We start from the raw sequence: 25,797 nt of genomic DNA on the forward strand, positions 1-25,797 counted from the left end.
TTGAAAGCTCTCTACCATAAAAGTAAATGTTATCAATTTTTCTTTGTAATTTTGTCCACTTACTCATATATATAAAGCCATATAATTAAATACACACACAGTTGAAATTATCTCTGGCAAATTGGATCATTTGTCATTATTCACTGATCTATTTTATCTCCAGTAATGCCTTTTTTTTTTTTGGCCACGCTGTGCAGCATGCGGGATCTTAGTTCCCTGACCAGGGATCGAACCCGTGCCCCCTGCAGTGGAAGCACGGAGCCTTAACCACTGGACCGCCAGGGAAGTCCTAGTGATTCCTTTTCTACTGCATCACTAGATTTTGAGTGAGAGCATTCCTTCTGGTGTGGAACTGAACCTTGTATTACAGGATGTTTAGGATCATTACCTGCCCATGCCAACCCAAAATAATCCCAAGCATTTCCTAATGCTCTTCTTGGTATGCAGTATGACCCCTGGTGCACCGCCTCTGTTTTGGTGGTTACACTAGAAACTTTAACCTGCATACTTTACTTCATGTCTAAAGCAGCACTGTCCAACAGAACTTTCTGAGATGATGGGAATACCTGTGCTGTGCAATATGGGAGCCACTAGCCACAGGTGGCTACTGAGCCCTTTAAATGTGGCTAGTGCAACTGAGAAACTGAATTTTAAATTTCACTGAAGTTTAATTAATTTGCATTTAAATGACCAGATGTGGCTAATGGACAAGACGATGGACAACCCAGATCTAATGTTGATCCCTTAAGTTTTTTCCAGAATAAAACTAGGATGTTAGACTTCTTTTACTCACTCCTAACTGACTTAGATGCTCACTTCTAGTATTTTACTTGCATTTATTCTTAACTTGACAGCAAAAATTAGACATCCCTGTTGTTGTCTCATATGATGTTTCACATTTGGCATTTTCCCTGCTCACTATTCTTTCCTGCAGCTCAGACCCTCTTTCTTTGATAATGTTTCCTTTGTCCTAAAGCATATCCTTTAGATGTTTATTTAGTGTGGTCTACTGGCAGTAAACTATCTTGGATTTTGTTTGGATGAAATGTTTTCATTTCATCCTCATTCTTAATAGTAGGTTTATTGAGTATATAATTCTTGATTTGTTCTCTCAGAAGCATGAAGATATTATTTCATTGTCTTTTTAGCTTCCTATCAAGAAATGAGCTGTTCTGTCCGTCTTAATTTTGATCTTTTTAAAGTAATATGGCTTTTCCTTCCCTCTGGCTCCTTTTAAGATCTTCTCTTTGTCTTCAGTGTTTTCCACTTTTCATTACCATGATTCGAGACATGGATTTGCTTCTATCTTTCCTGTCTGGGTTTCGCTGGACTTCCTGAATCTGAAGATTCTAGCCTTTCATCAATCCCTGAAATTCTCAGCCACCATCCCCTCAATTGTTACCTCTTCCTATTTATCTTCTCTTTCCTTCCGGAAATCTAATTTGGCTTATGTTAAATTTTCTCACTCTATCCATGTTTCTTAACTTTTCTTACATATTCTCCATTTTGTGAGTCTATGTGCACTACCTTGAGACAACTTAAATGAGCAGGCCCTGTATTTGAAATGTGATAATCAGATTTCATTTTGCATGTATCTTCCAAATGATAGTTAGGAGAATCTATATTTCTTAACTGTAAAAATAACTAATGGTACTTAAACCTTGTACAATATTTGTAAAATAAATTGAGTTAATATCCTTAACATGGCAGCTATGCTCACATATTCTTGCAGTGAACAAATGACTAGCTGTAATTCATTACAAGTAAATACAACTTCCACACTGAAGTGCTCTGAAATTTCTCTTTCTTTTGCTTTGGAAAATATTATATAAAATGTAGGAAAATAAGAAAACTCAGAGAACTCTCCCAGCAAACTGAGTTAGTACTTGCCAAAATGCCACCTACACCCCTCAGGCCTCATTTCCTTGGTAAACCTGATATTTACCAGTGAAGCCCTGGTATTTCACAGTTGAAGCCCTGAGGGAAATGAAGCATTTTCAAGGCCAAAACAAGCATTCTAAAATTTAAGTCCAGAAGGGGAAAATGAAAGTTCCCTTATGTTAAAACATTCAAATCCCACTTATTCATCTACGATTACCCCAGGAATAAATGTTAGGATGAAAAACAAGGAAAACAGGAGGTGAGTTGTCGTTTAAAAACACCTAAAACAGGCCAGTCCAGAGAAAATATCACTTCGTTTCAAAGAAGGACTTTCTCCACACTTCCTGCTTTCTTCTCCTCCAGGAAGTTTGCTAAGAAGGTTGGCTCTTCCGGCCATTTCTTTGGCTTTTCTGAACTAGTATTTTTTTGAAAGATGACTCAAAGAGCTATTTGAACTTATTCTTATCCAGAATTCAAAATGTGTACTGCTGGCCATGATACAGGATGAGTAAATATTAAGGATAAAATCTCCCTAATTATCTCGAGACCAAGACAATCCTGCACAAGGAGGCTGAGTCCCAACAAATTAGGTGACTTGCTTGGAGCAAACAGCTAGTAGCAAACCCAGGTCACAAATCCAGGCTTGCTAGTCCCATTATTTTTAATTCACGACAATAAAAACATATTTTTTACAAAAAAGTACATTCACTTTAGCTTTTGCTAGCGTAACATGTTAATCTTAGAGAATTTCAGAAATAGAGAAAGGACTCTTTTTTAACCAAACAAAATATACTACTACTAGTGAAATAAATAAGGACACAGTTGTTTAATTTAAGAAACTGAATATTGATTGTAGTAAAAATACATTCTTTTCCTACATAATTTTAAGGAAATCAAGGTGCCGGAAAGCTATATAAATAGATAAATGGGAATTTTTTTTTTTTAATCATAAAATGATGTCCACTTGTCAGGTCAACTGGAAGGAAAAAGAAAGGAAGTAACTGTCTATAGTCTGTTGAAAGTATCAAAAACTGTGAACTCAGTGAAAGGGAAATTAATAAGTAACATTTAATTAAGAAGTTGTGGTTGAGGATTTGCTTTGATTCATGCCAGAAGTCCCTGAAGGGAAGAGAACTTGCAACTCAAAAGGATTGAGAGTAAAGAAAACAAGGGAGTGGGGAAGAGAAAAAATCAGGGCATTTGGGAGCCTGGGACCTCAGAGATAGAATGAGAAAAGCAGGTGATGACACTGGCAAATAAGGAAGCTGTAATGAACGGAGAACACTGGTGACACTGACAAGGGGCCAGAAAGGTCAGCCTCAAAAAATCTGGGGAATGTCTATTTACAGAAAAATATTTTTGGTCCTAAATATATTGTTATTATTTCAGGCTTTTAAAAACTCAAATGCCTTTTACTTTAGACCTCTGCCTTCTACTCCCTTCCAAGAATGACTGGCAAGAGTCAATTCCAACCATCTGGTGTGCTGGGGAGGAAATGGACCAAAATTTCAAGGGATAACTTGTGGTTTAGACCAGTTGAAACAAGTGCCCATAGGAAGCTGACAGGAAAGTTCCAATTGCAACGTTTCATGCTGATTTAAATGACAGTCCATTCTTAGTATATAGGGAATTCTTACAAAAACTTTAAAGGAAAAAGGCAATAGATACAAATATGTAATTTACAAAAGAAGAAATACAAATGGATAATAAAATTACTTGATGCATCACTGGCTATTAAAGAAATCCAAAAGACAAAATGAGATTTTTTTTAACCTGTTACACTGACAAATATTAAAATATAAAAATATTAAAACGTTAAAATGCTTAGTATTGGTGAGGGTGTGACAAAACAAGCAACTGGGTACACTACTGGAAAACAGTCTGTGAATACATACGAACATATAAAATGTGTGTCCCATTTGACCTCGGAATGGATCAACTACAGGCATTGACTCCAATAGGATTAATCAGAAATTAGAAAATAAATTATGCTGGCTGTGAGATAATAGAAAATATATATTGGTCTCTGCCCCCAGTTCCTGGCATAGAGCTCCCGAAACCCTTGTAATTTCCTAAGTGATAAGAACACTAGGAGCATCTTTTGTTCTAATATTTGGTCCTTGATCCTGGTTCCTGACACAGGGCTCCTGAAACCCTTGTAATTTCCTGGGTGGTGGGGGTGTCTTTTGCTTTATTGGGTGGGCTCTTGGATGGCTCCTGGATGAGGGCTGGTCACTGGAAAGACCAAGCCATGATTAGAAGCTTGGAATTTTCAGCTCCACACCCCCCTCCTAAGGAGGGCTAAAAATGGAGTTAATGACTGGCCATGCCTACATGACGAAGCCTCCATCAAAACCCCAAAACTATGGGTTCAGAGGGTTGGTGAACACGTGGAGGTGCGGGAGAGTGGTGTGCTCCAAGACAGCATGGAAGCCCTGAAACGTTTCCCACATACCTTGACCTGTATATTTCTTCCATCTGGCTGTTCATCTATATCTTTTATCATATCCTTTAATAAACTGGTAAACATAAGTGTTTCCCCGAGTTCTGGGAGCCACTCTGGCAAGTTAATTGAATTGGAGGAGGGGTTGTAAGAACCTTCGGTTTACTGCCAATTGGTCGGGAGCTCAGGTACAAACTGGACTTCCAGTTGGTATCTGAAGTGGGGCGGGGGCAGTCTTTGTGGGACTGAGACCTTAAACTGTGGGATCTAATGCTATCTCCAGGTAGATAGTGTCTGAATTGAGTTAAATAGTAGGACACCCAGCTCGGGGGGGGGGGGGGAGCCCCTCACATCTGGTGACCAGAAGTGTCAAAAGTGAGGAGTTGTGTGTGAAAGTAAAGGAGAGACACAGAGGAGGACTGAGCTTCTCCAGTACACTGGGACATCTATACAATGAAATACCATGTAGCCACTAAAAGGATGATTGATGAGTACTCACTGATCTAGAATTGTATTCACGATATTGTACCAAATATTAAAAAAGTACATGTAGTATGATCACATACGTAAAATTGTGTGTGTAGACAGAGAATGTTTGGAAATTCACTAAAATATTAAAAATGATGCTGTCTCCGGGATTTCAAGTGATTTTTACTGTTCAAATGTTTCACAAAGAGTAGTTTCATTTTTTACAGTCAGAAGTAAATCAGCAACAAAGATGACTTTATTTTAAATGTGTAAGAAAGTATCCTTTTTACATATTTGATCCTTCACGGAGGATAAAACAAGTGCTGTTAGGTAACAACTGATCTAGCAGAACTCTCTATCAACCAACCAATCCTTTTCCTACCCCTTTGTCTTTGCTCAGAATGTATTCAAAATAACCACGGTTAAGTAAAATAAAAATGATACACAAGAGTCTCTCTGTATTGTACTACAGGAAGAAAGGGCTTAAACGCCTAAATAATCCACAACGTTCTCTCCCACGTTAATTAAATTTACAAACAGAATAATTAGCATGTTGCAAAGTTATGACTGAGCTGCTCATCAAATCCCTCTGAGCTATAGCAATTGTGTTCTCAGAAGAAAACGAACCAAATAAACACAGAAATTTAGACAAGGTCTTTTTAAGGCATCCTTGAACAGATTGAAAATGATGAAAACTTTCAGAAAGTGAAATGTCTTCTGCTGTAGCTGTTTTTTGAAGTTACCTTAGGAAAAAGCTGGTCTTAGGTTACTCTCGTCACTTAAATTTCAAAGACTTTTTTTTTTTTTTCAACCTATGAGCCTATAGACAAGTCTCTGCTACTTTGGGTGCCTTGTAACTTCATTCTAAATCCCTCTTTAATCTTTCAACCAGCTCTTTACCTAGTGGCAAACTCTCCATATACGCAGCAGCTTGTGTGAGCACAGAGCTCCGTCATCTCTCCCATTCTCTAAATCGAATGTAGTAACAGGAGATATTTTTTCATGAAGCAGACTTCTCTTTCTAAGCAAAAATCAATCTTTCCCTTATCAGTGGCAACCTGTCATACGTTAAATACGGTTAGAGATTTACCATCAAAAACAAAATTAAACTTGATAGGTTTTACTCGACCTTATTATGCAAAAAGTTATTCCAAAAACTACAGATGAAGCTGGGAGAGGCACGGTATTCAATTTGTACTACATGTGCACACGTGCGCGCACACACGCGCCTATAAGATATAGGATAGCATGGTATGAAATGCTATCATACATAGTTAAGTCATAACGATTCCATTTTCCAAAATAACAGAAACCACAAACCTTGAGTTGTTCATCTACAACTCTCGTAACTTCTCCGGCCATTGATTCCAGGGTCTCCTGAATTGGACTGGATAACAAGCCACTGGCTCCCGCCCAAGATGCACCACCAACGTGGTATAAATTTGGTAACAACTGTAAGAAAAATAAAAGTAACCTCTCCATAATAAATATTTAAATAAGCACCAAAGTCACTGCAGAGTTCATAAAACAGGGTTGAGAAATACTAGAGATAAACAAAGATCGTCTTGATGAAAGGCCCTTTATACCAATTAAAAAACTGAGGTCCAGCTTTAAACCCAGAAGAACAGTACCTTACCTGTTTGTGCCTTAATGTCTTCATCTCGGGGGTGAGAGTATTTGACTAATCCACGAGGTTCCTCCTACTTATAAAATTTAATGACTGTGTGATTCTAATAGCAGAGCCTGGACCAGATCCCAGGTTTTCTGACTCCCAGTTAGTCCTTTCTCTATGGAATCACACTTTGGGGACCACAGTCTAAGTTGAGAGAAGCTTCCTTTCAGAGGTGACAGAGGAGAATTTCGTGCTATCAGTTTGGCAGTAGAATCACGTGCAATGAGTTGCTACTCACTGAAACTACAACTACCTCCCAGTTACCTAGAACCTGATTATACCCTTTGTAAATCACACTGACCCTCTGCTTTTAATTCTATACAGCCGGCTGGCTGTATCCGAGGCTGCAGAACCCGCGGATAAGGAGGCCCACCTGTGCTACACCATTTTCTATATAAGGGATTTGAACATCCACAGAGTTTGGTATCTGCAGGGGGTCCTGGAACCAATCCCCTCGCAGATTCTGAGGGACAACTGTATTTTGATTATTGGTAATTAGCACGGGTACAGAAAGGAGGCAAAGACTAACTCAGTTCACCTTGCCACTTGTTAGTAACCTTGAAATCGGGTAGAAAAGTAAATTTAGTTAGAACTAGTTTCTAAAACTAGTTTAAGAAGTTTAAAGTCTTTTTATTCCACAGGACTCGTAGCTGGAAGTGAAACTCACCGTTTTAGAGTTCTTCGCATCACGCATGAGCCTTTCTGCTGATTTTAGATCTTCCTGGACAGCATCTCCCCCACAGTTTCGTAAAGAGTTGAGATGATCTTGTACTTTCACACATATTCTGTCAATCATCTGCTCCACACGTAACAAGGAGAGCAAGCACCCAAGTCAGCACAGCCAATGTTCCGACAAAAGGAAACACTGAATGAGGATGAATACTTCTCCTAACTGGAATCTTCAAGAAGACAGCTTATAGCCAATTATTAATTTATCTATTTCTATAAGAAACCTTTAGCAACGTTAATTCCAAACAAACATGTAAGGGGTTTTGGTCCCCTCTCCTGCCTTAGGAAATGCAGCATGTAGAACAAAAGTGAATATTTCTCGATGATTCAGAATCTCATAGCTACTCAGTGACATTTTGCTTCATAGCAACTCTCCTTCATTAATTTTTATTGAGTACCCTCTATGTGTCAGACATAGTGCTGGGTACTGAGGAAACAGAAAAAGGAGATGTACAACTCTGAGGCAGCTGATGACAAAATGATGCCCACAGCCAGTTGGTCTCAATATTATGGAAATCAGAACATCCCTGGAAATTAATATTTTTTAATTAGTTCAATTATATCAGGTAATTTTCTACCAAAACAAGCATAAGCTGAGGTCTTATTATATTAACATAGGCAATAATAAAGTTAATAACATCTAGTTTCTATTCTATTAAGGTCCTTCTCCCATGTTAATTACATCTGAATCACGTTCAGATGTTTCATGGATTTAAACATAAAACCCACAGGGTACTGGCAGATCACTACTGTGGACAAAAACTAGTACAGAAGGGTAAGATTATGCTCTATTCTATTTGTATGTATAAAGAGAAACGTGAACAAAGCTATCTGAACAAAAAGACAACTACAGGGTGGTTTTAAAAGTTTCTCCAATATTTTTTTAATAGATCTTTATTGGAGTATAATTGCTTCACAATACTGTGTTAGTTTCTGTTGTACAACAAAGCGAATCAGCCACACGCACACACATATCCCCACATCCCCTCCCTCTTGAGCCTCCCTCCCACCCTCCCTATCCCACCCCTCTAGGTCATCGCAAGGCTAATCTCCCTGTGCTGTGCGGCTGCTTCCCACTAGCCATCCATTTTACACTTGGTAGTGTATATATGTCAATGCTACTCTCTCACTTCATCCCAGCTTCCCACCCCTCCACCTCAGGTGTTCAAGTCTACTCTCCATGTCTACATCTTTATTCCTGCCCTGCCACTAGGTTCATCAGTACCATTTTTTTTTCTTTTTTAGATTCCATATATGTGTGTTGATCTGAGCTGCAGGTTGTCTATTCTTTAAAAAAAAAAACTATTTATTCCCCAGAGACCCTACATATCAAGTCGTGTCCTTCCTGATAATTCATTCAGCAGAGGTGACGATCCAGCAACAACCTCTTTTATTTAAATTCACACTTCTCTATTTAGTTTGAATTATTTGGTATAACAGCTATAGGAAGCCAAAATGAGCCCTCCTTCCCCCATAAATTCCACCATAATAGAAACTTTACTACACTGCTCAGCAAACTGAAGGTCTGATTATAGAGCCCGCGTCTACCTGCTGCAGCATCACCAGTTCTCCTGCCTTTCTCTTTTAAAAAATCAGGTTCGTAACGTCTACTCCATCTTCTTTTCTAGTGTATGATGAAGACAACCCAGTAAAATAACATCACTCAAAGCACTTAGTCTCTTGACAAAGGGTCAGTGATGCTAATGTTGATGTATGACCTCTAAAAATGGTTCGTTATTCACCTGACCCAGAAAACCCCACAAAATCATGCAAGTCGAGAGGTTCAAATCTTCACGTTCACTTTAAGAACACTTGTGAAACTGCCCAGGCCATTAAGGGTACACATATCCGAAAAGCCACCAAGTATCTGAAGGATGTCACTTTAAAGAAGCAATGTGTGCCATTCCGCCCTTACAGTGGTGGAGCTGGTAGGTGTGGCCAGGCCAAACAATGGGGCTGGACGCAGGGTCGGTGGCCCAAAAAAGAGTGCTGAATTTTTACTGCACATGCTCAAAAATGCAGAGAGTAATGCTGAACTTAAGGGCTTAGATGTAGATTCTCTGGTCACTGAGCACATCCAGGTGAACAAAGCCCCCAGGATAGGGTGCAGGACTTACAGAGCTCATGGTCAGATCAACCCATACGTGAGCTCTCTCTGCCACACTGAGATGATCTTCACTGAAAAAGAACAGATTGTTCCTAAACCAGAAGAGGAGGTTGCACAGATGAAAAAGATATCCCAGAAGAAACTGAAGAAACAAAAACTTATGGCCTACTAATAAATGACACAAAAAATAAATGCAAATAAAAGTAAAAAAAAAAAAATGAACAGCTCCTATGACTGTAAAATGTACTGAGGCTACATAAGCGAGCTATGTGCGACTCTCGTAGGAAAAAGAAGTTACATGAATAATGCTTCTCATATAATAATCATCTCCCTAACCAAAATCTAAGCTTGTAGGCAGGGATCACATCTTAATTTTCTGCATTTACACAGAGTCCTGAAGAGAACTATGTTTTTTTTAATCTTAATTGACATAAATTCCAGCTCTTCCAACTATTGTATTGATCTGTGCTTTCTGAAACAAAAATGGTCATCAATAATTCATATCTCACCAAGAATGAATACCTAATTTCAAGAAACAAAATGAACCCCATACTAAGAAAGGAACTGATATACATCTGAGGCCACAAAAGACTAATTTGAGAGGCATGTGGATGTGGTACCATAAAACTGATCATCTTTAATAATCCCGAGAGGCCAGAGACCCTTGAAGCGTGTGCCATTAAGCATACACCAAGGAGAGAGGGTCCAAATGAACTCAGCAAAATGGTCTTTAAGTAGAACTTTTAAAATCACATCCAAAAGAAACATAAAAATTTCGTTCTTCGATTCAAATAAGACATTAAATCTCACAAGTCTCAAAGATTCTTCTGTACACACACTTGCTAAGGTTCAGCACAGCCCAACAGATCACATTCAGATGCTTTGCAACTAAAGACCTCAAGGCCCAGAAAAGTGCAACTACTTAAGATGACACAGAACAATTACATAGAGGACCAACTGGAGATTTTGAAAACAGGAAACCAAGGATTTTGACTCTCAGTTCATATTCAAGTCCCTAAGATACACAAATAAAAACAAAGGAAACTGCAGTCTGAAAGACTGTCACCTCTTTGCTCATGAAAGACCTCAGGGTAGATGACTGCATTTGGGCTCTTGATTTTCAACTCCCTACTTTACCCTAAGCCCTAGTGTTCCATTTTCTAAAGCACCCCAGGAAAGTTGTTAACTGCCATAGTTTGAGAAGCTCACTTTTTTCCAAGGAAATGTACTTGGACTTGGTCTTCTTTGAGCCCTCATCTGTCTTCCCATGTTCTTCTACAGGTCACATGTCTTCCCCCTTGAGAGCACTCTGAACAGTCACAAGCTCTCTTCCATGTGACAGTCTTGCCCATGTTTGAACACAACTATCTTTTCTTCTCTAATCTTTTCTTCTTCAGGATTGACATTCCCAGTTCCTTCTACCATTCTAATGTGACACCATTGTGTGGTCCCTGACTGCCACCCACCCCGTCCACCCCAGGTCACTTCTCTGAATTCTCCCTCCATCTAAGACCGTCACAAAACATGCCCCCCCCCCTCAATAAAATAGATTGTAACACAGGAAGAGTGGATCAGTAAGCTGAACGGGGCTATCACCTTTCTTAACGTAGAAAATATACTTTCATTTATGTGGTATAAGTCAAATTGGCTTCTTTGGCAACTAAATCACACAGCAACTCAAATGTCACTTGGTGGTGACCACTTAGGCTTTTCCAAACATACTGGGCTATAGAACCCAAGTGCAGAACTTAGAACCATTAGCAATAAATGCTATCTTTGGTTGCTTGCAACTTGTTACAACCGTTCTCAGTCCCAGCAAATAGCTTACTCGTGGAAAATTTTATCTTCCTTCACATCTATTTCTTTATTCAATTCAAAAGAAATATACTCAACACCTTGCACTGAATGAGATACAGTCCTGAGTAAGATATACCCTTTGCCACCAAGCAACGTAAAAATCTAGAAGTGGAAAGACATATTAACAATAACACAAGATATAAAGTTTGCATAATGTAATATCCACAAAGACAGGTACATTTTGTTCACTGCCAAAGCTCCATCTCCTGTAACAGTGCCTGCCATATCACAGACCCTTATAAGTGTTTATTCGATGACTAAATAAATGACAGAAAGTTCTAAAGGATTTCAGTCAAGGGAGGGATCACATGTAGCTGATGTTGAAGGTAGCTTTTAGACTGGGTCCTGAAAGATTTCTACAAACTGAGAAAAGAGAAGGGAATTTTAAAAGCAAAGAATGAACATAAAAGCAATGGCATATCCAGCCACTCGTGATTCCTATTTCCTGATTAGGAACAGAGGTACCTTATTGTGGGAGATCAGATTGGAATGCTGAGTTGAGGCAAGACTGTGTAAGACTCAGGCACAGGCTAAGGAGTTCAAACACCGTGTACAAGGCATAGAACATCTATTCCTCCAGCTTCTCCCACAATTGTGAAGATCTAAAAATTTCTTACCCCATAACACTCACAGTGACTCTGCTTCCCTGATACAAAGGAAAAGGGCTGTAAAAAGCACAAGGAGAAAAGAAGATACACAGACTGCCAACAAACACACGAAAGAATGCTCAACATCATTAATCATTAGAGAAATGCAAATCAAAACTACAATGAGATATCATCTCACACCAGTCAGAATGGCCATCATCAAAAAATCTACGAACAATAAATGCTGGAGAGGGTGTGGAGAAAAGGGAACACTTGCAATGCTGGCGGGAATGTGAATTGGTTCAGCCACTATGGAGAACAGTATGGAGGTTCCTTAAAAAACTACAAATAGAACTACCATATGACCCAGCAATCCCACTACTGGGCGCAGACCCTGAGAAAACCATAATTCAAAAAGAGTCATCTACCAAAATGTTCATTGCAGCTCTAGTTACAATAGCCAGGAGGTGGAAACAACCTAAAGAAGATGTGGCACATATATACAATGGAATATTACTCAGCCATAAAAAGAAACAAAATTGAGCTATTTGTAGTGAGGTGGATGGACCTAGAGTCTGTCATACAGAGTGAAGTAAGGCAGAAAGAGAAAGACAAATACTGTATGCTAACACATATATATGGAATTTAAGGAAAAAAAATGTCATGAAGAACCTAGGGGTAAGACAGGAATAAAGACACAGACCTACAGGAGAATGGACTTGGGGATGTGGGGAGGGGGAAGGATAGGCTGTGACAAAGTGAGAGAGTGGCATGGACATGTGTACACTACCAAACGTGAAATGGATAGCTAGTGGGAGGCAGTCGCATAGCACAGGGAGATCAGCTTGGTGCTTTGTGACCACCTAGAGGGGTGGGATGGGGAGGGTGGGAGGGAGGGAGACGCAAGAGAGAAGAGATATGGGAACATATGTATATCTGATTCATTTTGTTGTAGAGCAGAGGCTGACACACCATTGTGGAGCAATTATACTCCAATAAAGATGTAAAAAAAAAAAAAAGCACAAGGAGACATAGAAGATGAATAAACTAGTTTTTGCAGTGCTTGTAAAAGAAGACATAGGAGGGAGTTAATAAAAAGCCTTAACAAGAGGAGAGGCAATAGAAACAGAAAGAAAAGAATGGCTGTAAAAGACACCTTGAAGGTAAATGGGCAGTGAATAGTGACCTTGGATGAAGAAAGCAAACGAGGCATCCAAGATGACTCCAGGAGCTCTATCCTCAGCGAATGATGATGTCACTGAGAGAAACGGCAAAATCGGTTGTTCCAAGGCATGAGTTTGGTCTTAGTGACCGTGCTATATCAGAGGGCCATCTGCATGAAGATGCTGAAGAAGCAGTTGGAAAAAAGGATTTTCTGGAAAGAAACAGGGACTGAGAGGACAGATCCAGGAGTCATCCACAGATGAGAGAGTTAAAAATGGCAGAAGCAGATCATATAGCACTAAGTACAAAACTCTGAAAAATGATTGCATTTGAAGGATAAAACGAGAAAGTTATGTAGAAAGGAGACAAAGAGCAGCAGAAAAATATTCAGAACAGCACACTGTTGGATGAACCAAGAAGTGCGTCTTAAGAAGGATGAAACAGTCTATAATAATGATAATAATCGTGATAATAAAAATATAGCTACAAACAATGTTTACCAGTGAGGAGCCAAGTACTTTGCACGCATCACCTCACTGAATTGTCACAGCACCTTCTGAGTCATTTTCCCCATATTTACAGATGAAATCAAGCCATAAAGAGGTTAGTAAATGACTAACAACAGTTCCCACCGAGAGGGAATAGCAGAGCCTGTACTTAAATCCAGGTCATCTGACTTGACAGCCCAAGTTCCTGACCACTACACATACGGACGGCCTCCTTTCATCAAAAGACGAAGAGGGAGAAAAGGCCTCTGACTCGGTGACCAGGTCCATTGAGAGCCATCTCGGCAGACAGATTGGGACAGAGGGCACATTCTGAAAGGTTGCAAAGTGAGTGGGTAGCAAAGAAGTCATGAAAGCAAGTATAAAAACCTGCACATGAAAGGAAGGAAAGAGAGTGTGCTAAGTAAATAGGCCTAGGCAATAAAATTGTTTTGTTTTTTCTTTTAAGGGTGAGAAGGCTTAGCATAGGTTATCAATTCTGGGCCTGTCTTTGTAAATAAAGTTTTATTGGAACAGCCACACTCATTCATGAAGATATTGTCTATGGCTGTTTTTGCTCTACAATAGCACAGCTGAGTAGTTGCAACAGAGACCATACAGGCTGTAAAGCCTATTTACTGTTTGGTTTTTTATAGAAGAAGTTTGCTAACTCTTGAGTAAGAGGGTTTATAAGATGGAAAAGAAGCGATCAAAAGCAGAGGTGGAAAAAAAAAAAAAGCAGAGGTGGAATGTTGAGTCATGTGAAGGTCAGAGGTGGAGTGTCGTCATGTGAAGGTCTTTCCTAAACAAAGACCAGAGACAAAATCAAATATGCGAACAATTATGAGACTTCAATGTTTCACTGAAACATATTTAATCCCTCAGTGTCACCAGGAATGATGACTGGCTATGCGGTTGGCAGAAGTAGTCACAGAGGGTCTATTCTTTCTGTGTTCCTATTTCTGGAAACTTCAATAAGAAGTTTCAATAAGAAGGAGATAAATCTCTCCCTAAGGTCACTGAAACAATTAAAGTCTGAAAACTGCTAATCATCATGTCCTAAGAAATCCCTAAAGCAAAAAGGTGGCAGTATACCTACTACATAATGACTCAAATAATTCAGAACGATTTATTCACCCATGCAGAATGAAACATCTGTATATGCCTCCTGTGTATAATTTCCTCTTGATTGAGAAGACGAAACCTACTTTTAAGAATTAGCATTAAAGGTTGTGGCAGTAATTTTTTTGGATGAGCAAAACCCCTGTAAATGAGTAAAAAAGTTTAAAGGATATTGTATTGAGAAAAGCCTGCATTATGGTAGCTCATAAAGGAACCCAAGGCAAAGGTTCTATGTAAGATTTTAGCACTCTCATTGCTTTTAATGTTAAACACTAAAACCAGGAAATAACAGTAAACCATAAAGTACTAAAGGCTAATATTGGTCCGCTGCAGGAAAAAAATTTAGATTTTTTAAGGCACTGGTAAGATCAAAATAATGTTTTCCTTCTCAAAACTCCCTGTTACTTCACTAATATTCATAATTACTGTTTATCTTTTTCTTAACCGTATCGCTTTACTTTTTCTTATATAAATAATACATGCTTACTGTAAAGCATTCAAACAATACTGTGAAGTATAAGAGAATAAAAATCACCTAATCACAGCACCTGAGAGAACCATCATTAACATTTTAGTGAACACTCTTTCACAAATCTCTATGTATATCTACGCAGTCATCCATATAATTTTACCTACTTAAATATTACACACAACTCATTTATTATGGACATCGTTACTTCATTCTCTTTTAAGAAAAAGGAACAACAAAAAATTAAAATGACACTCCATCCCAAAGCAGTAAAATACATATTCTTTCCAAGAGCACATGGAACGTGCTCCAGGACAGATCACATGCTGGGCCACAAAACAATTCTCAATATATTTAAGAAGATTGAAAGCATACCAAGCATCTTTTCTGATCAGTATAAGACTAGAAATCAACTACAAGAAAAAAAGTGCAAAACCACAAACATGTGGAGGCTAAACAATATGCAACTAAACAAGCAATGGATCACTGAAGAAGTCAAAGAGGAAATCAAAAAACACCTGTACACAAATGAAAATGGAAACACAATGATCCAAAATCTACGGGACGCAGCAAAAGCAGTTCTAAGAGGGATGTTTATAGCAATACAAGCCTATCCTGGGAAACAAGAACAATCTCAAATAAATAATGTAACTCTGCACCTAAAGGAACTCATAAAAGGAGAACAAACAAAACCAAAGTTAGTAGAAGGAAAGAAATCCTAAAGATCAGAGTGGAAATAAAAGAAATAAAGACAAAAAAAAAAAAAAAAAAGAAAAGAAAAGATTAATGAAGCTAAGAGCTGGCTCTTTGAAAATATCAACAAAACTGATAAACCTTTAGCCAGACTAATCAAGAAAAAAGAGAGAGAGGGCTCAAATAAATAAATCAGAAATGAAAGAGAAGTTACAAGTGACATTACAGAAATACAAACAATAAGAGATTACTACAAATATACACCAATAAAATGAACAATCTAGAAGAAATAAATTCCTAGAAACATACAATCTCCCATGACTGAATCAGTAAGAAATAAAAAATATGAACAGATGAATTACCAGTAATGAAATGAAATCAGTAATAAAAAAAAAAAAACTCCCAACAAACAGAAGTCCAGGACCAGATGGCTTCACAGGTGAATTCTACCAAATACTGAGAGAAAACTTAACACTTATCCTTCTCAAAGTATACCAAAAAACTGAAGAGGAAGAGACACTTCCAAAGTCATTCTATGAGATGAGTGTTACCCTGATACCAAAACCAAAGAATTAAATTGACATCTGCCCAAGGTAAGAATTAATTAAAAAATTAAAATGACATCTGCCCAAGGTAAGAAAATAGAACAAACCATACAAAATGGTCTCAAATGACAAAACTTTCCCTACCAGTCAGTTCCTCTCAATCTGCTGAAATAAACATTTTTGAAAACCCTCTGTTTTAATTCTTTTAGTGGCTTCCATTTTAACTTTAAATAGTAGATTTACATCTGTATTTTTTATTTATGAATTATAGAATATAGACTATTCCATGAAACAAAAAGTAAAAACTTAGTATACTTATACTACCACTCACCTTTCTCCCACTTCAACTCCTAATTTTAATTAGTTTCATTACTTTTACATTAAAATTTCCAAAATGTAAATTTTTTTAGTGTAGCAATAATTAGGTGTTCCCTTCCTGTCTAAGTTGATATTAAAATTTTAAGTCCACTAAAATGCAGGTATAGAATTATGATCATGGAATTCACAGAGAAAGAAATGTAATCCTGTATCTTTTAATTCTGCAGCTCAAAGCAGATTTTCCCAAAGTGGCAACTTTTTAAAGCTTTCTTTCAGCTCTTACAACTTCTATGATTTCGTTTCTGGTTCAGTTTCTTATTTATACCTCGTATTGTATACTTTCTTGTTTTTCTTTGTTACGCTGGAGAATTTCCTCAAAAAGCCTTTTTTCATATGGAATACTGGGGGTAAAATTTCTGGGTCCACGTCTGAGTACAGTTTTAGTCTGCCCTTGCATCTGTTTGATAAAATGACTAGATATAGAATTCTTGGTCCAAAACAAATCCCCCTCTGAACCTCATTTGTTTCTAGTAATTGAGATTGATGCTAAGAATTGGTTCCAGTTCCCTTGTAAGATAGCCTGTTTATTCTGTCTGGAACTCTTTAAGATGTTTTTTCTTTATTTTCGGTGTTCTGATGAGGTGTGGGCCTTTACCCATTCATCCATATCAATTTCAGTAGGTCAACCCCAAGATTCATATGAAATGCTTTTCTATTATTTTCTCTTTTTTAACTTTTTCTGTTACGTCTCTTTTTAAATTTCGAGGTTCCTATTAGAAGGCTATTGGTCACTTTTAATCTCTTCATGACTCTGACTTACTTTTCTCTCATATATTTTATCTTTTTACTGCATGTTTTAAGATTTTCTCTTGTTTTCTACCAGAGAAACAGCTTAATTTGTGCCCTATTGGTTAATTTAATTCTATATTACAGTTTTCATATTTTCAACTGTTAAGCATTGTTTCTTATTCTGTGATTATTCTTTTTCATCGCAGCTCATTCCTATTTTATGGATATAATATTGTCTCAATTCCTTCTGAACTTATTACAATATTTTTTTAAAGCCCTCTGCTGTACTCTGAATTATCTGAGCTCAGTTCTTAGGTTTATCTTCTTCTTTCTTTGACATCCTATAGGTTTTCCTCAAATATCTTACGATCCTTGGTTTTGGTTAATATTTTTGGAGGAAAACATTCCATACTTTTTTTATTCTAAAGTTGGGTAGAGAGAAGAGGAATGAAGTAAAAAACAGTTTAGTTTCTCTTTAGCACTTGTGTTAATTAACAGTCAACAAATTCTTAATTATTCAGAAGAATAATTCTTAACAAATTCTTAATTATTCAGAAGAATCTGGGAATTTGTTTCCTACTCATAGAAGTGAGAGGGAGTAGAAGAAAAAGAATAGGATGTCTCCAAAGTAGCAAATTTGGTTACCCTCAGACTTTTATCATCTGTAATCCAGGGTTCCTAATAGCTGTATAGAAATCTAAGATACACCTTACTGACAATCTTAAAAGGCAGAAATCAACAATGAAAAATGCATATTTAGCATTTCTAAACTCTACTTAACATTTGTTGTCATTTTCAGAAACACATTCTTACTGCCCCATTGGGAATGACTCTAACGATAAAAATCCTTGGTCCCTGGCTCTTTAAAGGGTCAGTTCAGCATGTGTAAGAGGAGGAACTGTCACTGGGAGAAGACTGGCACCTTCTTACCTGCTGCGTGGTGCTGGTGACAATGCCCTGCTGTAGGCGGTAGGCCTGCTCTTGAAGGTATTTTCTAGTCTCGTGATTCCGGAGCAGATAGTTTTCTATCTGGAAATTAAGCACATGTCTCTCTCAAGAACACATTTCGACTCAGCAGAGAGTAAAACCATAAGTGCAACAGCCAGTTGCTAAACTGAAGACCCAAGCAACTAATTCACACATCCTGCCAGGGCCTTGACCCCACAAAACGTATGAGATGGGGAAACTGGCTATTGTCGTGATGCATTATGGGTGTTTTTAGTTCGAAATTTCACTCGCAGGTAACCAGGGTAATTTTTATGTGACTCAGTAGTTGACAAAGATGAGCAAGTGTTTAATTGCCTGCAGGGTTAGAGACCCCTTTTAGTGACTTCTCATCACTTTCCTGTACACGATCGCAATCTTTCTCTCTCACAGATTTTTAACCACTAAACAGTTCAGAAGCTAAATAAATACCCCTACAGTGTATGGATGGTCCTTTCTGAACCCCTTGGCCTTATCCACCAGCACTCAGAAAATTCTTTATTTTAAGGGGAAAAAAGGAGAAAATAGGTACAAAATTGGAAGGTTACAGGCTGGTACAACTCAAAACCATATACCAATTTCCTTAATCCACCAGGTTTACATGTTTTCTCAAAAACAGGAATGCTTTTAGCAAAATTACCAAAAATAAGAAAATGGATTTCTACAGAAAATGAGAAATCTTGAAGTTGCTTGACAATCTATATTTTTATACATAGACAATGTTTTATGAAAAATTCAAACATACAAATGATAACTAGATTGAAATAAAGTATTGAAGAATAACAATATACAATGGATATATAATACACTGAAAAATGTAAACTATTGATTATAATGAATACCTATTAATGTGTTTTTTTAAAGAATGATTGAGATGATTAAGTATGCCATCTATTTTTTTTCAGTTGTTGTTTTTATTTGTTTTCATAATGCAACTTAACCATTTGGCTTCTAATGTGTCACTACAGTTCCCTGGTTAAGAATTTCTAGTGACTGTGAGGCTTTCAGGATTGTTACATTTTCATTTTCATTTTGCATATGCTAAAATGACTACTACTTAATACCGATTAGGAATAATTAAAATACAGGCTATAATTATCATCATCCTTGGAAATCATAAAGCAGAACAAAATGTACCATTCTACTAAACATAAATGAAGGCATTATAAAAAAAGATCCCTGAAATGAAGCATCATTAAAGTGACACATTAATACCATGACATTATATTACATTAATTTTCTCTTGCTGCTTCCCAAGAAGTCATCTCTTTCCAAGGTGACATTACCATCAAGGTAGAATGTCTTTGCTAAAAAAAGATTCTGCCTAAAATATGACAGGCACACACTGCCACCCAGCTTTGGGTGATTTTGTTTTATTCTTCTACATTTGGCCTCATTAAGCCATGGCCATGGGCCAGTTCTGAGAGCAGCTTGTTTATTCAAGAGGCTCAGCTCACACACAGGCAGTACACCCAAGGCTGGCCCATGCGCTTCCAGGCCTTCCCCAGGTGCACCAACAGTGCTTCACAGACTGAGCCTGGAGGGAATATTTTAGAAAAATAAAATAAAATTCATTGCTCATTTCTAAAAGCTAGTGCAAGGGTAAGGAAGAAAAACAATGCTTAAGTGTCTTTAATAACGGTGAAAGTTATTTGTTGAAAGTATTTGCATCTGGAAAGTTTACAAGGTAAACTTTCCTTCTGTGCACCATTAGAGACCAAGACAGAGAACCAGGACAGGACAGGGGCCTGACTCAGGTCAAAAGGAAAGAGGAAGAGCCAAAAGTGTCATTTATCACATTTGCCAGTACCCCTGGGCAGCAGTGACCTGGGAGACAGTCTACAGTCAGTCAGACATCTTCAGTCTCATTGCTGAAAATAGCAGCAGCACAGAAGGCAAAAAAATTCTGTTTTAATAACGGAAACTTATATTTAAAAAAAATAAAGACTGAGTATAGAATCACAATATTGTTTTATCAGTAGAGTAAAATTAAAGAGCCATAATTCTTCCAGAGGACAGTTCCGTTAAAATGAAAACTTGAATATATAAGAGCATAGTTAAATACTATAGGGGAAAAAAACAATAAACATGAGCTTTAAAGTCACCAATTTTCATTTAAAAAAGACACAACTTTTATAATTAATATATTTGCATACTCTGCATTTGCTCTTTGTTTCTTCTTTTAACCTCCCCTCTTTTTCTGCCTTCTCTGGTTTTAAGTATTGTATATGATTGAATTTTTCTCTCCTTTCTTAGAATATTAAGTATACTTCTTTATAAATATTTTAGTGGTTTCCCTAGTGTCTGCAATATACATTTACAATTCATCCAACTCCTCTTTCAAATAACACTGCAGTTGTCCCTTGAACAAACAGGTTTGAACCGCACAGGTCTGCTTATAAGTGGATATTTTTCAGTAGTGAATACTACAGCATACATGGTCCATGGTTGGTTGAATCCATGGATGAAGACAAGAAGGGCCAACTGTAAGGTATACTCAGATTAAGCCCCGTGCTGTCCATGGGTCAACTGTATACCATTTCACAAATAGTGCGGGTACATTACAAGGGAGTATCACCAATTTCTCCCTTTCACCCCTTGTAACACTGCTGTCTTAGAAAGTATTTCTTCTTTATTTTTGAAGGAAAATATTGCTAGATACAGAATTCTAGGCTGCTGGGGTTTTGGTTCAACACTTTAAATAAATATTTCACTCTACTTCTTGCTTGCATGCTTTGTGGCTCAAAGTCTGATGTAATTCCTACCCTTATTTCTCAATATGTAAGGTATATTTTTCCTCTGGCTTCCTTCAAGATTTTCTCTTTGTCTTTGGTTTTCTGCAGTTTGAACATGATATGCCTACACATCATTTTTTTTTTGCAGGGGAGGCAATATTTATCCTGCTTGGTGTTCTCTGAGATCCCTGGATCTGTGGTTTGGTGTCTGTCATTAATTTTGGAAAATTGTCAGTCATTATTACTTCAGACATTTCTTCTGTTCTTTTCTCTTTCTTCTCCTTCTGGTATTCCCATTACCAGGATGTTCAATGTTTTGTAATTGTCCCATAGTTCTGGGATCTTCTGTTCTTTTTCCCCCCTATTCTTTTTCTCCTCTTCGCATTTCAGTCTGGGAAGTTTCTACTGACATATCTTCAAGGTCAATGATTCTTTCCTCAGCTGTGTCCAGTCTACTGATGAGCTCATAAAAGGCATTTTTTTTGCTCGTTACAGCATTTCTGATCTCTAGCATTTCCTTTTGACTTTTTCTTAGAGTTCCTGTCTGTTTTTATTACCTATCTGTTCTTGCAATTTTTTTTTTACTTTTTCCATTAGTGCCCTTAACATATTTGATCACAGTTATTTTAAATCACCTGTCTGATAATTCTAAAATCTGTATCATATCTGAGTCCAGTTCTGATGTTTGTCTCTTCATACTGTGTTTTTTCTTATCTTTTAGCTTGCCTTGTAATTTTTTGTTGAAAGCCACATATGATGTAGCTAGTAATAGGAACTGAGGTAATCATTCTTTTACTGTGAGGCTTTTATGTTCATCTGGCTAGAAGCTGAGTTGTGTTGAATGTCTGCTGTAACTGTATATGCCAGTTAATTTCTTCTATTGACCTTGTTTATGTCTCCCCTGCTGTTTTGGGTTTCCCTAGAAATGCCTCCTTAAATAAAGTGCCTTACAGCTTTGCTTAGTTGTAATTCAGTGTTATTATAATTGATTTGTGATGGAAGTATAATACGGAGGGGAAGCATTCTATAATCTTATGATTAAATTTAGGCTTTTTTTTTTTTTTTTTTTTTTTTTAAACCAGGCCTGAGTCCCTGGACTGTGACCTTCAGAAGTGTTTCTTGGCCTTTTTTTTCCCCCTCCCTTATGTGAAACAGGAAGGCTGGAAGGGGCTGCAGTGGTCTAACTGTCTTCTACTAGGTCAGATAAGGCTCTGGTAGAATAGTTTCTCTTGAGGGCAGGCCTTTGTCATGGAGAACAGCATGCTCTGAGTGTATTTCAAAATGGTTACTTTTTCCCTTCCACCTGCCAGAAACAGCAGTGAATTATCCTCCTCCAATCTTCACTGTGGTAACTTGGGCTCTTGTAGCTAAAACCCATGCAAAGGTCAGGGCCTCCCTAAGACTAAGCACCTAGGAGTATTTAGCTGCTTTTTTTTTTTTTTTTTTTTTAAGCTCTTAAACTAGTCCACTCTAAGCCTCCAGCAATTCATCAATTACTGTTTAAGCATTCCTCTGAGTTACCAGCTCCATTAGCTTCTGCCCCTGGTAAGCTTTGATTCTCTGTGATTCTCTGTATTACCATCTCTCCCGTTTCCAGGGTGACAGTTTGCCTTGTAACCTCAATTCTCTGGCAGACCTAAGAAAAGTCACTGATTTTCTGTTTGTTAAGCTTTTTTTTTTCTTGTGAGGATGGGAATGATGACTTCCAAACTCTTTACATGTCTAATCTGAAACCAGAAACCTTGTTTCTGTGGAATATGTCTTTTGTTATAAGCTGACTAATATCCTTCAGGAAAGTGTAAAGATATCGAACATTTGTATATCGCTTTACCGTCTACAAACTGCTTTTCACATATACCACCTCATTTGATCCTCATGGACACCTTAGGTAAATTACTTAATCACTCTGCCCTTCAGTTTTCTTATCTGTAAAATGAGCATATAATAGAACCTACCTCATGGGTTTATTTTAAAGATGACAGATGTTAATTTATGTAAATCATTTAAAATAGTGTCAGGCACCCAGTATAAACTATATGCTAAGTGTCAGCTAAATACAGTTATTGTGTAGCTTTATTTTTTACGTAGGTGGAGAAACTAAAGTTCAGAAAAATTAAATACATACTGAACTTACAATGCTGGGAAGAGTTTGATTTAGTCAGATCTTCTGAATCCAAACCTTAGATGGTTTCTTCTGCTACACCACAGCTTCCTCTCCCCTCCACTCCCAACCTTACTCCCTTTAATTCACTGAATGTCTAAAGAACATCCAAGTATGCATGCCAGGTACTGCACTAGCTTCTGAGAATAAAACAAGATGAAAAATATAGGCTCTGCCTTCAAAGAGCTCACAGTCGCTGGGAGAAAAAAAAAAAAAATAGAGGCAGGTAACTTAAAACAATGTCACAAGGCCAGTGACAGAGAGAACCACAGGAAATTGTGAGAAGACCACCTACCTAGCAGGGAAAAGGGACTCCAAGAAGTCTTCCTGGATGAACTGACCCTTGATTTCAATCTCAACAGATATGCACAGTAGTGGGGAAAGCACAAGTATCATCTAGATTCGAGCAGTGATTCTCAAATGTTACAATCATCAGGACAACTAAGAAAAACACAGATGGCTAAGTCCCACCCCAGTTTCTGAGGCCCAAGAATTTGCATTTCTAACAAGTTCCCTGAGGTAGAGCAAAACAAAGACTAAGGGTTGGTAAGAGATGAAATCGGTGGTGAATAGGAGGCAGATCCTGGGCAGAAATTCTTGATAAGTTAAGGAGATTAGGCTTTATCCTAAAAGCCACCAGGAGGAATGGATTGAACATTTTAGTCTGATCAACTTCACCATGAAGGAAGATGGCTATTTTTGACTGCAGCATGGAAAACAGACAAGAGGATGTAATCATCCTGGTGAGAGAGGATGAGGTTTGAATAAAGGCATCTGTTATAGGAAAAGAGGGAAGGAGAGTTAATTAGGAGATTTATGCGCTAGAATCAGTAAACTTGGTGACTGATTGGCTACAGAAGATATAGAGGGAAAAAAGTCAAGCTTAGGAGATTGGACAGAGGGTGGTACCACCAGATGAAAGAACAAAGAGGGAAGAAAGATTTAGAAGATTTCCCAAATAACATCATAATAAAGGTGGAGCAGGCTTCCTCAGATGGGAAATATTTGAGCACATCTAAAAGTAGAGAGAAAGGTAGCCATAACCATAGAACGAGAAGGATGAAGATATGAAAGAGCGAGGGAATGACTCACAGGGCAAGTTTCCAGCACAGGGCAGAGATTTTGGGGTCAAAGGCACTGAAGATGGCTGGGCTTTGAAGGGGAAGGTACCCATCATCCTCTGGGGTTGCCAGAAAGGAGGTGGGCATGGGTGTGGATTCAGACACATTTATAGACAAAGGTGGTAAAGCGAGATCTCAGTAATGCCCTAAATTTCTCGATGAAGAAGGAAGGGAAGGCTCTAGCTGTTGAGGATGAAGGGGATGAAGGTTGTGCTAGCTGTCATTCACTTGTACACATTCTCCAACGGACGAAGAGGGAGGTATCCACGCCTAAGTCTGGCATGTTGATGCTGTAAGAATGTTATTTTACTCCACTTAAATTTCATGACAAGTTCTAGTCTTTATTTTATTCCTCCCCCAGTCATGCATTATGCCAGTCATGATCATAATACAAGCTAATGTGAAAAAAGCTTTGTAAAATACAAAGCACTGTTCATATGTTCAGAATGTATTATTCACACAATTCCACTAGAATGTGAATTTATTATAATTAAGTTACTGATCCTTCAATACCTTCTGCAGAGCCTCTTCTGTTTTTTCAGGGTTTGTTTTTAAGGCTTGAGAAGCATCATACATAGGAATTGGCATAAATCTCAACGTGTAGTTCCTAGAAAAAGGAGAAAATGGTATGTTTATTTGAAAATAACTTCCTATTATCTTAATTCAGCACTCTTTTAAAATCTGAAAAGAGTTGCCAGACTGCCTTAGAAAATTCTAAACTACCGGACCATCTTAGGCCCCTCGACTGCAGGTCAGCCTTCTCTCCTACCACCTTTGTGACACCACAAGTGACCTCGTCAATTCACACTGTCTACAAAACCTACACAACTTGAAGGAATCTGGTTTTGTTGTTTTGCTTTCAGTTTTCAATTACAGTAAGGACAGGATTTTCAAATTGGAACTGGAGAGATGGTCTGAGAGAAAGGCTGGGAAAAAAGTCCAGCATCAACTTGCTACTTGGAATTTAGTCACCAACAGATCTGAAGGTAACTTGATTACCACAGTGACAACGTGACAGACAGACCCAGAACGGTAGAGGAAAACCCCAAAATAGAACCAAAACATTTGCTCGCCAAGCCAAGGATGTGAGCACCCACAGAAACAATCTGTTCAGGCTCTGGGCTCCTTTAAATAACCAAGTCCAAGACCAGTGACCGTCTTTAGAAAACCTTCCTGATGGCTCAACAACCTGACCTCTGCAGGGCCTGGCAGTTGGCACCCCAAATCAGCCCGAGTGCCCCAGGCTCTAGACACCAAGTAAAGCAACTGTGGAACTCTGGGTCTATGTAATACCTCACACGGCTGTTACCTGGCTGGTTAGACACAAGAATGCAAGGGTGAGTCATTTTTGCGTGAGAACTCTAAATCCGCACTCTGGCCTGTGTTCCTGAACTTGCTACAAAGTGCTATGTGTCTGGACGAACACTCACACCTGCTCCCCTACCACAAACTCTAGACCTGGAGATG

At 38.1% G+C, this 25,797-nt stretch overlaps 1 protein-coding gene across 3 annotated transcripts in view; it reads right to left on the reverse strand.

The window, feature by feature from the left end:
* CARMIL1 (capping protein regulator and myosin 1 linker 1) overlaps nucleotides 1-25,797 on the reverse strand; it is a 317,501-nt gene that overhangs the window by 68,435 nt on the left and 223,269 nt on the right. For all 3 annotated transcript variants that reach the window (XM_065884857.1, XM_065884856.1, XM_065884855.1), the window contains exons 23-26: nucleotides 24,844-24,937; nucleotides 18,260-18,358; nucleotides 7,132-7,260; nucleotides 6,113-6,244 (exon numbers count right to left, since the gene is read on the reverse strand). In XM_065884857.1, coding sequence (XP_065740929.1) covers nucleotides 6,113-6,244; nucleotides 7,132-7,260; nucleotides 18,260-18,358; nucleotides 24,844-24,937 — 454 coding nt within the window. The remainder of the gene's footprint in view (nucleotides 1-6,112; nucleotides 6,245-7,131; nucleotides 7,261-18,259; nucleotides 18,359-24,843; nucleotides 24,938-25,797) is intronic.

The sequence above is a fragment of the Phocoena phocoena genome, chromosome 10, assembly GCF_963924675.1.
Source record: "Phocoena phocoena chromosome 10, mPhoPho1.1, whole genome shotgun sequence".
NCBI classification, from domain to species: Eukaryota; Metazoa; Chordata; class Mammalia; order Artiodactyla; family Phocoenidae; genus Phocoena; species Phocoena phocoena.